General features: G+C 47.0%; 1 protein-coding gene, 1 long non-coding RNA gene and 1 pseudogene across 2 annotated transcripts; 1 reads left to right on the forward strand and 2 right to left on the reverse strand.

The window, feature by feature from the left end:
* Window positions 1-494: 494 nt before the first annotated feature.
* Window positions 495-6309, reverse strand: LOC144715656 (uncharacterized). Its single transcript, XR_013584680.1, has 2 exons — window positions 3930-6309; window positions 495-722 (listed from the first exon to the last, which is right to left on the reverse strand). It is a non-coding gene; the product is annotated as an uncharacterized LOC144715656 (long non-coding RNA).
* A 3635-nt stretch (window positions 6310-9944) lies between these two features.
* Window positions 9945-11875, forward strand: LOC144715734 (exocyst complex component EXO70H1-like). The gene has a single exon (XM_078590708.1). The coding sequence runs from the start codon at window positions 10064-10066 to the stop codon at window positions 11771-11773; it is 1710 nt and encodes a 569-aa protein (XP_078446834.1). The 5' UTR covers window positions 9945-10063; the 3' UTR covers window positions 11774-11875.
* Window positions 11876-13417: 1542 nt separating this feature from the next.
* LOC144715735 (exocyst complex component EXO70H1-like) overlaps window positions 13418-14680 on the reverse strand; it is a 1781-nt pseudogene continuing 518 nt past the window's right edge.

Below are 14680 nucleotides of genomic sequence, written 5' to 3' on the forward strand. Positions count from 1 at the left end.
AATACTTATGATACAGGAAAGAAGGAATTTTATACTAAGATATAGATGAATAGAGGACAGAAATATATGCGTATATAGATATCCTTTGAATATAAGAGTAAGAGAGATAGATAGGAGAGTAGGAATTATCTAATGTGGAAGAGAAGTGAGTAGTTAGATACTAAGGATATTTAAGATAGTTTAGTTAACTAGATAGATAAAAAGATTAAGAAGAGGTATAAATATTAAGAATATTAGTAAGATGAATTTTAATGGGTATTTTATGATTTAATATTTAGGACTATATTAGAAAGATAGTAGTATGATTTATAGAGGTAATTATATTTAAAAAGAGTTTTTAAAATATTTTTATAAGAGAAAATTTAAGAAAATTGGAGAATTCTGTCGACACCCTATAGATGTTCGACAGAATGCATCAAAGACGCCCCTAAACCCAATAAAAATGAAGTCAAAGCTTTCTTTGAATAAAAATGAAATTTATCAAATCTACTATGTTTGTGGGATAGGTTTTATTCATGTCGAGCTAGAAAACATACCGAATCCGCCCTGAATTGAATAATGTGGTAGGAATGGAGATTGCCCACTAGCTTTGGTGTGCAGTTTCCCCCTTTCTTCTCCTCCATGTTGCTTCAGATTTGTATGATCCCAGCCTTTCTCCGATGCCATTTTGAGCTGGTTGCACAGTGAAAGAGATTGTATGACTCCGACGATCGCTCCAAGCTCTGGAAGGGATCACATCTAGGGCTCTTTCCTTATGCGACGAAAGAACTTTAAATAGACATTGGAAGAATTTGAACTACATGTTGCTATATAAATTTCATTCTTATGTATCCTTTGAATTAGATATCAACTTCTATCTTCTGCACGCTTGCACCAGCATAATTACCATGAGTCTCGATGTGGGCCATACGTGGGTCATGCTATGGGTTCGCTGGAGTTGATGCTTCACTTTGGCATTGCTACTTGGGCACCAGTTGCTACCTGGCTGGGGCCAGGCTAGAGTGTGCCATGTGCTCCTCCGTATGGCTGGCTTGAGCATTGATGTGTGCCTAGCGCAGCTGCCTTTAGTGCTCATAAAACCATCTTTTAAATTTTTATTTTTTCAATTTTTTTATTTATCTCAGAAAAAATATAAGATAACATATTAGTGAGAAGGAATAAAATCATTAAATGTAATAATATTTTAAGCCTCTTTTCAATAATATTTAGTTGGTTGGTAAAATATGCTATATATAATGTTAAAAAGTGTTATGTTGACCCAACGCCCCTAGTCATGCATACAATGAGAATCCAGATAAAAATAAATCCTATATCAATAGAGTGATGCCGATTGACTTTTATAATGTGCATAATTCATATCTCATGTTGGATTCATCAGTGTATCCTTGTAGGTACTGCAGTGACACATAGACGCCAAGGCTTGGGGCATTGAGCACGGTGGTGCCCCTATGGACTAAAACGATATAAGTGTCAACGTGGGTGTTGTTGGCTTGTGGGACATCAAGGCTGGGTACCTAGCACAGGGGTGTTGCGGGTGGCTGTCAGGGTGTGTGGTACGACCGACCATTGAATGTGCGCGCAGAGCTACGGACATCAAGATGTTCAAGCGGCACTACCCAACGGTGTGAACTGCACCCTATCTCATTATTTTGTTACTGCTTTGCACCCGTTTTTAATTGATTTGGTCTCCACTAAAATTATACTTATTATAATGTAATGTTATGATATTCCGTTAAGGGCCTATCCCTTCCTCTCTCCTTAACCTCCAACAATATTAAGCTTTCCAAAGAGACTTTCATTGCATAAGTGAAGGCTGCACTACTTTCCTGCCCAAGTTTTGAGGTTGGCACGAGTTCCGTCTGAGCATTGTTCTTTGCTCTGGATTTTACCGTGTGACACGTAGATATAGATAGAACGAGAAAATAACTATAATCAGTGGGTTCACACACTTCTTAGTCTTGAAAAATGGAGATCCGACATGCTTCTTTCAAGACATGCTCTTGTCCTAGAAACCATGGCGTGTCCATATGACGTCAGAAAAAAGTGCTTCTTGATTTGGACTTGAGATACAATGTGAATTAGCATTGAAAGAAAACTCCTTGAAGTATGATTTTCTGGGGGAGAACGCCAGAATGGCATGAAAAATTATAGAAAGGCTATAAGAAATGGAATAACCCTTAGTTCTATTATTTCTAAAGCTAAATTGTGATACAAAATTGATGACGAGACGTTTACAAGCTGTAGGACCAACCTGGTTTCCACAAAGAGACAAAGAACCTTTTGCAAATTGTGGCTCTTTACTAATTCTTCTGAGCGGATGAGCCCCTGATTCAAGCTCCATTCTCATATTGTTCACATCATTGATTCATATGGTATAACAATCCAATTAAGAATCACGATATGATTCGAGATAGGCATTTTGTAAGGTCCAGAAAAGTATAAGTGTTCCTCCTGGTGAGAAACAAAAGACGAGTGATTTGATATAAATGAGATTAATCCCGCTGTCTGATTAGACTGGAGTTATTGGGCGTAGTGGGCCATCTATTAGAAGAGGCTTTGGACATTCGTCACAGTTGATTAGCCCAATTACAACATTTCGGCTTTATCCCACTTTTTTCAGATGATAATTGCATTCAACACATTCAATCTTTAATTTCTGTTGAAGGGAGATGGTTGAATGATTTCGTAAATTCTGGTAAGATAGTGCAGGGTAAGATATTTGTAGTGTTAACAGTTCCCTACATTTAGTACGGATGGATTCCTTGCATGACTGAGATCCGAAAGAATTCGTAATGTACGTTGCGTAGATCAAGAAAAAACTCTACGATGGATGAGTATTTGGAGCTGTCTGAATTAGGGAAGACTTGTAAGGCGAGCAGAAGGGAGAGAAAAAGAGAGATAGACAGAAATATATATAAAGAGAGAGGGGGTAAGGAGAGATAGAAAATAGCGTAGAGAGAGAGAAGAGAGAGTGGAGAGAGCGGAGAGAGCGGAGAGAGCCACATAGAGAGAAAGAAAGAGCGAGAGATAGAAAGAGAGGAAGATAAAGAGCGTTCTCTAAAATAAATATTGTTAGCCTCAGAATTAAAGTTTTTCTAAAGAGTTTTTATCCCTGGACGCCTCTAAATTGGATTCTAAGAATAAACAGTTCACACTGTCCGTTTCTTTGGAAGGTTTTCAGTCAAATTAGCATTCCAAGTCGTCCTACCCAAATGCAGCTCGGACATGTCTAGCGAGCGCGTGGGAGAAAAAGACAGTCCCCGCTCCCCAGAGACGAGATTACGGGATGGAAGGTTGGAGTCTAAATCTACACATCGCTACCTACTGTTCCAAATTTGTTCTGGTCTGGCTGCCCTCTAGACTGCTCGAGGGACTGTCCTGGCCAAACCAACGACCAGTCAATGCAGCAACGCGTCTCACCATGCAGCCTCTATTTTGGCCTTCATCTGAACTCCGACAGCTATATATCGTCCCGAGAAATATGTCTTTCCACAGACCAACCTACGTTAGGAGATTCACATGCTGTTCCCAAAAATTTCATGATGTCGGACGTCGTCGACGGTGTTGTCCGATGAGGTAAAATTGCTAAGTAAATGTAACTACGTGATGCGATGTGTCCTAGGAGAATGTACGTGCAGGCCCTGACTCGTGATGATTCGCTGAACTCCAAACTCCGAAGCGGACGATCGGTTACAGTGACAGTGACCTTCTGACCCTGGTCAGAGCGACGATGGCGACTACGGCACCGAACGAAACAAGTTCGTAGGGGCTCGCACGTAATGGACAGGCTCAGCCCGTGCCTAGGAAGACGCTCAACTTCTTAGTTTTCTAGATAAATCCCTCTCACCTAATCTAACCTGAGCGCAGTAGAGTGCAGTCAAAAATATGTTGGAAGACGTAATATAACTCATGAGCGATGGACGGCGTACCTCGTTGGTGGCGTCGATGTCGTCGTCATCTTCGTTGGTGCACAGGACGATGCGGGTAGGTAGGCAGATGCGTGTCATCGACAGGCGCGAGTGGGCTCGACTGGTGGCGGAGATGCAACACAGGAGCAGTAGTCGAAGGACGAATAGTGGTGAGGTAGCTCACACGTACATCTGTTCCCGGCGAGCGCGACGTATGGAGGGTCAGCGCGAGCTGAGATAGACCACTGTTACAAGCGGCTACTGGTGGCACGTCGGTGGAGCGCAGGTGGAGCGCAAATCACGCGGGCAGAGCAGCGTTGTTGCCTAGCGGCAAAGATGATTGGCAATGCTGGGGTGTGTGTAGTGCAATAATGAAGGTTGGCAGCGGACCGGCGTGCGGAGGACGTTGTTCGGCTAATGGGGGAGTGGCGGGCACAACGATCTCCGACGTAGGGAGGTCAGCAGCACCGAGCACAGGATGTGAAACTGATGGGGCGCGAGGTAACCGGCAACGGTCGATCAAGAAAACATGGGGCAGTTTGACTCGGTCGGCAGTAGGACGATTGTTCGTCGCGTTGGGTCCGACACGTACGTGAATCGTGTCAGGGGGCGTCAGGTTTTTGCTGCAATTCATGAAGGCGTGGGCAGGTCGGTGGTCAACGCCTTGCGGCAACTGTTGGACGCCGGCCTGTGTTTTGTAGGCGTCGGGAAGACCTGGCGCGTGAACAAGTGCATCGTTGACAATCACGACCTTGGATGGTCGCACCGGGGGGACGTAAAGCCTAAATGAGGCGGCCACGCGGTCAGCAGGCAGTAGGACCCTGCATTAGCCCTACCACGCATTGGCTCGACCGCGCGGAGGACACGAACACACAGCTGCTTGGTATCGTCGTGTGTCGGTGGGGCGCGTGACAGGAATTTCAGATCTTGGAAGAAGGTGGTCCCATCATGGCCTTATACAGGGCCATGATGGGCCCTTACAATGAGTCTAGGAGGAGGAGCACAATAAGATCCTTCCCCCCCATTTTACAACATTAAAAAAAAGGACATTACGAAATCAAAAGGACATTACGCATCACGACGAATTGGGTTCACTCGTCATGATGAACAAAACACTGGATTTAAAACGATTGAAGACAGAAAAACGAAAACACGAAGAGACGGAACCCCAGCATCTTCACGGACACTTTGGCGTGCCGGTCGGTCTGGACGTGGATCGGGGGCGATGCTGATGACGGCAATGACGGCTCTGCTGATGATTCGATCGCGTCGTCTAGATGCGCTCCATCATTCACTTCTTCGTCTACACCGTTGCCGTTTCTGAAATTTCATTTCTTCGTCCAGACCGCTGTTCTCTGCTGTTTAGCATTCGTCGTTCTCACCACCTTGACGCGCGGAGGATTCGCGAACGCGAAAGCGAGGAGTCCATCTTCTTCCGCAAGCTCCACGGCTTCACCAACCTCCCCCTCTACCCCAAAACTCAACTCTGCCTTCACCATATTGAACCAAAGCATGTCTGCGGCGGAGGATATCCTCGCCCACTGGGATAAGGAGGTGTCTAAAGCCTGCTCATCGAGGACTCTCCACCACCTCATAGTAACCGTAGAAAAACTCCACCAAGCCAGAAAGCTGATCGTCGAGGGCTCGCCTACTTCCATCTCATGTATTCTTCAATCCCAAACCATCTCTAGGATACCTCTTCCTGGCTAACAATTTACAGCGCGTGGTCAGAAAGATTCAGCAGGGGAAGCTTACCGACATCTTCGGGGAGGATTGGGTGGGGACGCATGCGGCCAGGGCGAGGCGCTATGCGGCCAGCTTCGAGCGCTTGGTTTGGAAGGAGGTAATAGAGACCATCTCGGGAGACCCACAGTCGTCTCTGAGTTGGAGGCGGGGATGGCGGCGGAGCGGATGCGGCGATTCAATGAGGCCTTCGACGCTGCCTGCAAGAAGCAGGCGGGATGGGTGGTCGCGGACGGGACGATGGAGCAGGACGTAAAGTGCTCTGTTTCGTGGTCTTTGACGTCGGCTTATCGCCTGCTCTACAATAAGTGTCGAGGCGAAGGTATATCCGGCGTGGCCATCCGCTTCGCCCCGGAGGACTTGGCGAACTACATCTCCGATCTCTTTTGTGAAGGGTATGGTTCGAGTGTCTACTGGAGACATGGCCTGTCCCGTGAGGCTCTCTCTCGGCACTCCCAATGACCCTATGACTTGCAAGTTTAACCCATTACCTGTGGTCGCCCAGCTTGTGTGGCGGCTTCGGCTTACACCTATATATTTTGTTGGAATCCGTTGCATCCAAGCATCAGGATTGCAAGGAAGAGAGCTTTATTCGAGAAAATCAAGTCCCCCCCTCAGTCTCTCTCTCTCTCTCTCGTGCGCGCGCGCGCGCGCGCGCGCTCGTGATCTCTGTCGATGCGTCTCTCTTTTTGTGTCAATCTGTTTCTCCCTTTCTACCTGGCGAGCTTTCGCTCTCACTACCTGTCGCTCTCTCTTTGCTATAGTTGAATAACAATACCTTACGGACCTCTTGACCCATGCGACATACTTTGCCCTCTCTTTTGGTCACCTGTACCTATAAAGTTCACGTATAATAGATTAAAGGAAGTTAAAATTTTAAAGTGACATCTCATTTTCACTCTGATTACAATAGATTCAAGATGTGTGACGATTCATATGGTCAAAAAACAACTCAAATGTGTACTATGCAACGCTATATATCAGGGTAATTCTCAGCTTAGTCTACGACAACTGTGATGATTTTTATTCCTCAGTTTTGTTCTTATAATCACTTAATTAGTATAATGTCTCGTTGTCAGCGCCACTCATTACAATAATATATGGAATTTAATTATGCATCAAGTCTATATTTTCCTGAGTTTAAAATAAATAATGAACAGTCAAAGCAATAATTTAAATAGCCACCTAGAAATGCTATCATTCTATGGAAGTCTTACCTGGATCCTAAAATCCAAAAGGTCCTTGCTGATCATCGCGACCTCTTGTCTACTTTCTTACCTTACATTATGTCCTACTTCTTAAACACCTACACAGGTTAGATCGATCCATAACTTCTTTAGATCGATCCATAACTTCGTATGAAAATATCTAAAACACTCTGCGTGGTCCACGACCTACATACTACTCGTTCTTATACAACAATTTTAATGCCAGATACCTATATATGTTCCTTCAAATACATTTTCATACTCATATTTGTCTATCATACTTCTCATCCCATCAATATTCGAACACGTCTCTATTTATCTGCGTTTCTCATTCTTTTTTTATCCATATCTGTTTATATGTAATATTTGAATATAATTTCACGTTTAATATAAAATTTTACAATAACCTTCTTGAAACTCCATTTCTTATTGTAAAAGTAGCAACTTTCACCCATTTGATTTCCATTTAAAAGGAACAAAATCCATAGTCGCCATACCCTCTGGAGGAGACCCTTCGTCATTGTTAACTTGACATATGCTAATGAGTTAATATGTGTATTAATGTTTCTGATAAACAAAAATATCAATGATAACTTATATATAGCTTCACTGAATTGAACCATATCGAGACTTGCGTTTGATCCATTAGGCATTTGCAGTTATATCAAAACTGTATGCAGGTTCCATAGATGGAAGATCAATCAAACCTCCTAGCAGGTGTAGTAAAAGTACAGCCTTTCCAACTAATACTTATTTTTTCCCTTGGTAACTCCAGCACTTACGGTCAGGCATTGATTTTTCCCCTCTACCACCTAATCTTTAACGAGTCTGACCATCTAAATAATTATTCAAATGACACAATTTGGAATGTGTATATTCCCTTATCTACAAGTACGAATCTTTATTTGTCTATATTTTATTCTATTCCATGACTCAATGTTTCCCTTTCTAATACAGGTCAGCAGTACAATGACCTATCGTTTGTTTTTCCAAGATAAAAACCAATAAGCTAAATAAGAACTGTTTGTTATGTTTCATGGTACGTGGCCTCCACGTGTCTTATTAAAATGTAATTTAAGAAAAAATCATCTGTTTTTTTTTGCCGTGGTAAAACACAAAAATCTAACTGGACTTTTATAAATCTAGAGGTATTTTATCGTCCGATTTGGTAGGTTAATTTTAAAAATGCAACTTCTCAAACTCAACCCGAAGATATTGATTAATCCAAAATTTGTTTCAATTTAGAACCTCAAAATTAAGTGACTCTTGATAACTTCACCAAGCAGGTCGGAAGAGATGTTTTATGACATTTTCAATCACGAAAATGTTTCAACGTCATCGACACTAAACAGAGGCATATATTTCTATATTTAACAGTACAAAATACCAGGTACAAAATGTTTTCGATTCCTCAACAGCGAAATAACTGATAATTATGGCCATATTTATGACTGCTATATCGTGGACACATTTTGTCTATCATTTTTAACTAATAAATCAGGGTATTTATACGGCTTTCGTTCGGATATATTAATGTGACACTAATCCACTGATTCTCCTACAGGTCAATTCAATGAGTATTAACCTATAGTATAGGACAATAATGCATTAAGTAGGAATTATTCGTAGTTAAATCCTAGATTTAGTCTATCAAATGTGTATTTGAAGCTCAACAGCTAAATCATTACAATATATATGTCCCAGCAATAATTACCACGGAGAAATCGAAAGACCACACGCCGTGAGTGATATCAAATTACATTTGTTGCCATATTATGATCCGCCTAAATCTTGTTGGCACAGACTAAGGAAGTCATTACAATGTTTAAGTCTTAGAATTAGAGGAGTAGTGAATAGATGGGAAGATGTGCAAGTCATATTCCTCCACAATCTATCTATCTGGAGCTATTTATTTTACCCTAACGACAAAAGGAATATATAATGGGTTCACACGCCTCCTTGGCCCGGACAAGCGGATGTCCAGCGTGCGTCTCTCAAGACATGCTGTTGTCTCTTGACATGACCTGATATACTACGTGAAGTTGGATGAAAAGAAACCTTCTTCAAGTAGGATTTTTTCGAGGGAGATGGCCAGAATTTCTCCGCGATCACCCAGGAATTGGATAATCGAATAAACACCAGTGTGCTATCTGCCGCTGACACGGCCACCTGATCTTTCCACGACGTGTGCGAGGATTACCGATAGGTATTTTCAAATGACTTCCTCATTCAACAGTTATTTGAATCTTCGTCCTACCAAAGTGGAAAGGAGAAAGAGAGAGAGTGGAATAGAGAAGGAGAGCGAGCGGAGGAGAGATACAGAATGCCGGACGGCGATGGGAAGACAGATGGGAAGACAGAGCGACAGAGAGAAAGAGGGAGAGTGAGACAATAAGACAGATGAGGAGACAGACAGAAAAAACGAGAGGCAGTGTGTCTGTGTGTTTGCTCGACGAGACAGCATGGTGGAGCACGTCCTGCATCACAGCGCCCAGAGAGACCCGATAAAGATAGAGAAAGAAATTAGAGTGTATAGTTTGAATGAAAGAGAGGGAGACAGAGCTTAGGGAGCCAAAAGAGACAAGCGGAGGGAGAGCTCGAAGAGAGAAAGAGGAGAAAGAGCTGAGAGAAATTCAGAGAGCACGCGGAGTGAGAGAGAGAGCCATTGTCTCCGAAAAATGGGCTCTGAAAGAAATACCGATAAGTTTAGTGTTAAAATTTTTCGGAAGAGTCTAAGACAGACGCCTCTAAATTTGAGTCCGCCCTGCGGGTTTGCTTCCAAAAGTTCAGCGTAGAATAACCAGTCAAAGTCATTTTATCCGGAAACAACTCGGAAATGCCTAATGCCAATCGTCCGGAAGGGGAGTCAGAGCTCATAGTCATCAGCGACATTTTTTAATTCGGTTGGTGTTGACAAAGTCATTTTCTTAAGGCCCCTCATTAAAATGTATTGAATTTGTACTGCTCTGGCCGCAGGCCGCCCTGAAGATTGGAGGAACGCGCATGCAGTCAATCCATAAACGCGTCCACACGCGGAGCCCCTGTTTCGTCTTCATCTGAACTCCGATTGCTACAAATTGTGCACAGACCACTGGCTTTCCACAGACCAACATATGCTCGGAAATTCAGAAGCTGTTTCCAAAATTTCACTTCTTCTTCTTCGCCGTTGCGAATCGCTCTTCCGCATTCTTCTTCATCATTATCATGGCGCGCGGAGGATTCGCGCACGCGAAAGCGAGGAGCCCATCTTCTTCCGAACGCTCCACGGCTTCACCAAGTTCCCCCTCTACCCCAAAACTCAACTCTGCCTTCACCATATTGGACCAAAGCATGTCTGCCGCGGAGGATATCCTCGCCCACTGGGATAACGGCGCGGTAAAAGCATGTTCATCGGCGAGCCTCCACCGCCTTATACTAACCGTAGAAAAACTCCACCAAGCCAGAAAGCTGATCGTCGAGGGCTCGCCTACGTCCATCTCATGTCTACTTCAATCTCAAACCCTCATGGACAAGGCGACCAAGCGCCTGCAACTTGAGTTCCACCGAATTCTCGCTGCTCGGCGAGACGTACCCAGCTCAGACATCCTCGGCCACATCGATAACGAAGTGGGCGCGGCCGCCGACCTCCGATCCATCGCCCGTTGCATGATAAACTGCGGGCACGGAAAGCAGTCCATTGAAGTGTACCGGCTAGTGCGCCACTCCCACGTAAAAGAAGCCCTGTACAAGCTCGGCTTCGACCATTCCCCTCCGGCCCAGCTGAAGAAGCTCCCCTGGCACGCCCTCGAAGATAGAATTTTGAGCTGGGTCGGCGCGGCCAAGACCGCCGTCCGCAACATCTTCGCCGGCGAGCACACCCTCTGTAGGCAGACCTTCTCTTCTTCCTCCGTCGAAGAAGCCCTCTACGGCGAGATTATAGGCGAGGACGCTGCGGAGTTCTTCGCCTTCCCGGAGCTGGTGGTATCGAAGACAAGGCTGTCGCCGGAGAAGATATTCCGCCTGTTGGACATGTACGAGACCATCCTGGAGCTGCTCCCCGAGATCGAGTCCGTCTTCTCTCACGAATCTACGTGGAACGTGCGAGCCCAGGTCCAGGCCTCTCTCTCCAAGCTGGGGGAAGCGGTCCGTCTTCTTCTTGAAGAACTGGAATTCGCGATAAAGAAGGATAACACCAAAGCTATAATTCCCGGCGGGGGGTTGCACCCTCTGGCGCGCTACGTGGCGAACTTCGTCGCTCTCCTCGCCGACTACCGCGATTCCCTCGTCGACATTTTTGCGGAGGATCCCGCAGAGGAGAGGTCCCCACTATCCGGCGTTTCTCTCCGTCTTGGGAGCCTTATCTTCTACCTGGTCTGCAAGCTCGACACCAAGGCGGAGCTCTACGGAGACCCTGCTCTAGGATACCTCTTCCTGGCCAACAATTTACAGTACTTGGTCAGAAAGATTCAGCAGGGGAAGCTTACCGACATCTTCGGGGAGGACTGGGTGAGGACGCATGCGACCAGGGCGAGGCGCTACGCGGCCAGCTTCGAGCGCTTGGTTTGGAAGGAGGTGATAGAGACCATCTCGGGCGATCCCACCGTCGTCTCTGAGCTGGAGGCGGGGATAGCGGCTGATCGGATGCGGCGATTCAACGAGGCCTTCGACGCGACTTGCAAGAAGCAGGCGGGATGGGTGGTCGCGGACGGTACAATGGAACAGGAGATGAAGCGCTCTGTTTCGTGGTCTTTGACGTCGGCTTATCGCCCGCTCTACAATAAGTGTCGAGGCGAAGGCATATCCGGCGGGGCCATCCGTTTCGCGCCGGAGGACTTGGTGAACTACATTTCCGATCTGTTTTATGATGGCCATAGCTCGAGCGTGTACTCGCGACATGACCCCTCCTGTGAGGCGCTCTTCGGGCGCTCCCACTGAGCCTATGACTTGCAACTTTCACCCATAACCACTGTCGCCCAGTTTCTGTGGTGGCTTCTGTTAAGAAACGTGAGATGACAAGATTTACCTTTGTTTCCTTAATACCCACCCTCAGGACCATGGTTGGAACAACCATTGGGCTTGCTAAAGAGGTCGTATAGGCTGGTTAGCTCGGGCTCTGCCAAATGCGTCGCATCTCCGTCCTCGGAAGCCGGGTGACTCATTCTGCTGCTGCGATTTATTTGGGACCAATTTAGTTGTCTACTCGCGGTAGCATGCTGCGAGAACAGTTTATCTCACCGTCTTTCTGTCTCCAATCAGAGAACTGGGAGCCTCTTGGGATAATCCAATCTGCTGATGCGTCCGCGGGTCGTCGTATCTACCTTCCCTTTGGTCTCACTCCGGTAGTCCACTAGATCCACGGTCCTCTTTCCTTTTTCCCGTTTTGTTCTGGAGGAGGTTGTCCCAGGCTGCACCGCTGAGGACGTAGCTGGTGGCGAATTTGATTATGTCGAGGGGGCCGAAGGTTACCAAGCTGTACAGCCAGATGACTCCCGCCCATCCCCAGCCGATGCCGCGAATCCGGGCAAAGCCCCAGTTCGCGTACACCGCAACGAAGGTCGCCACCAGCTGGACGAGGACGAAGGCAGCTTCGAGAGGGAAGCCCTTTGAGACAAGCTCGACGGCGACTCACTCGTCTGCCTAACTCACTGGTTTTCCAGACGAGTCAACGACATGGATGGCCGCCACGCGTTTCCTCGTCCTTCTGATGTTCTCCTCCTCGTGCGCTCTCCACTGCTCAATGCTGAATGGCTGAAGAGAGGCAGTCGAAATCGAAATCTCCAGTGTCCTGTTTCCGGCGTTCTTGAACTAAAGAACGGAGGTGCCGGAGGGCGATGAATCAAGAACGATGCCGCCTTTGAGAAAAGACCAGCAACCGCTCCTCGCCAGCGCTGTCCCAATGCATCTGATAGTGGCGTTTCCCTTTGCCAATCTAGCCTTCACGACGGCCTCGTCGCTGCCTCTCTGATCCGCATTCAGCACAACAGGGCATAATGAGTGCCTGTGGCGAGGTTGTCTACCTCGTAGAATGGGGACGATGCCGCAGTCTCGTTGGTCATCTCGACGGCTCTTCTTGAGAGAAAACCCATATTCCCCCTGATACTGGCAAAATTACTGCCGATGAAGAAAGAACTCATGACAGACGATCATTTGATCAACAGTTGTTTGAGATTCTTGATCACGGAATGTTTGAACCCATTGATCTAATCAACAACCCATAGCCCTCAGGAGTTGGCCGATGAACGGAAGCGGGAACGTGCAAGGCCACGACTTTTCTTCTTTCTTTTCTAAATCGACTGCTTCCGTCCAATAATTTTTTTTCTGTGCTTTGATATACAACGTAAGGTAGCAGAGTGGTCTCTCCCCTCCTGTGTTCTCTTTGAGAGAAGGATCAGGAGATTGTTTGATATTTTAATCTTGATTACGTCATTCTAAGGGGCTGTCTTTCGAAATAATCAGTGAATAAACCAAGTCAACAGGGATCGCTGCTTTCTAGGGAGTTACGGAGGTTAAATTAGTTATTAGGAGAAGTTGGGTTTGGTTTAGTGACATAAATATATTTTTAAATCTAAGATGCCGGCAGAAGATAAGCACGAACAAGTAATCAGTTTAACTTGCAAGTCGTAGGCTCAGCGGGAGCCCCGGGAGAGCCTCTCAAGGGAGGGGGCATGGCCCGAGCACACGCTCGAACCATGGCCATCGCAAAAGAGATCGGATACAGACTTCTCCAAGTCCTCCGGTGCGAAGCGGATGGCCGCGGCGGATATACCTTCGCCTCGGCACTTATCGTAGAGCGGGCGATAAGCCGACGTCAATATCCATGAAACAGAGCGTTTTATCTCCTCCTCCATCGTCCAGTCCGCGACCACCCATCCCGCCTGCTTCTTACAGGCCTCGTTGAATCGCCGCATCCGCTCTGCGGCCATCCCAGCCTCCAACTCAGAGACGACCAGTGGATCTTCTGAGATCGTCTCCATCACCTCCTTCCAAGCCAAGCGCTCGAAGCTGGCCGCGCAGTGCCTCGCCCTCCCCCCATGCGTCCTCACCCAGTCTTCCCCAAAGATGTCGGTAAGCTTCCCCCGCTGAATCTTTCTCACCAAGTACTGTAGATTGTTGGCCAGGAAGAGGTATCCGAGAGCAGGGTCTCCGTAGAGGCTCGCCTTGGTGTCGAGCTTACAGAGCACGTCGAAGATAAGGCTCCCCAGACGGAGTGAAACGCCAGAGAGTTGGGCCTTCTCTTCCGCGGGATCCTCCGCGAAAATATCGACGAGAGAGTTGCGGTAGTCGGCGAGGAGAGAAACGAAGTTCGCGACGTAGCGCGCCAGAGGGTGCAACCCCGCGCCGGGGATAATAGCCTTGGTGTGATCTTCTTTTATCGCGGATTCCAGTTCTTCAAGAAGAACACGGACCGCTCCGCCTACCTTGGAGAGAGAGGTTTCGACCTGGGCTCGCACAAGCGAGGTCGATTGGTAAGAGAACACCGACTCGATCTCGGGGAGCAGCTCTAGAATCGTCTCGTACATATCCAAGAGGCGAAACGTCTTCTCCGGAGATAGCTTCGTCTTCGACACCACCATTTCCGGGAAGCCGAAGAACTGGGCTGCGGCCTCGCTTATAATCTCGCCGAAGAGGGCTTCTCCGACCGAGGAAGAAGAGAAGGTCTGCGCGCTGAGAACGCGCTCTCCGTGGAAGACAACGCGGACAGCGGCCCGGGCGGCGCCTTCCCAGCTCAGTATTCTGTCTTCGAGGGCGTGCCAGGGGAGCTTCTTCAGCTTGGCCGGACTGGCCTGCTCGAAGCCGAGCTTGTAGAGAGCTTCTTTCAGGTAGGAGTGGCGGACTAGCCTG

This window comes from Wolffia australiana, chromosome 19 (genome assembly GCF_029677425.1).
Source record: "Wolffia australiana isolate 7733 chromosome 19, ASM2967742v1".
NCBI lineage: Eukaryota > Viridiplantae > Streptophyta > Magnoliopsida > Alismatales > Araceae > Wolffia > Wolffia australiana.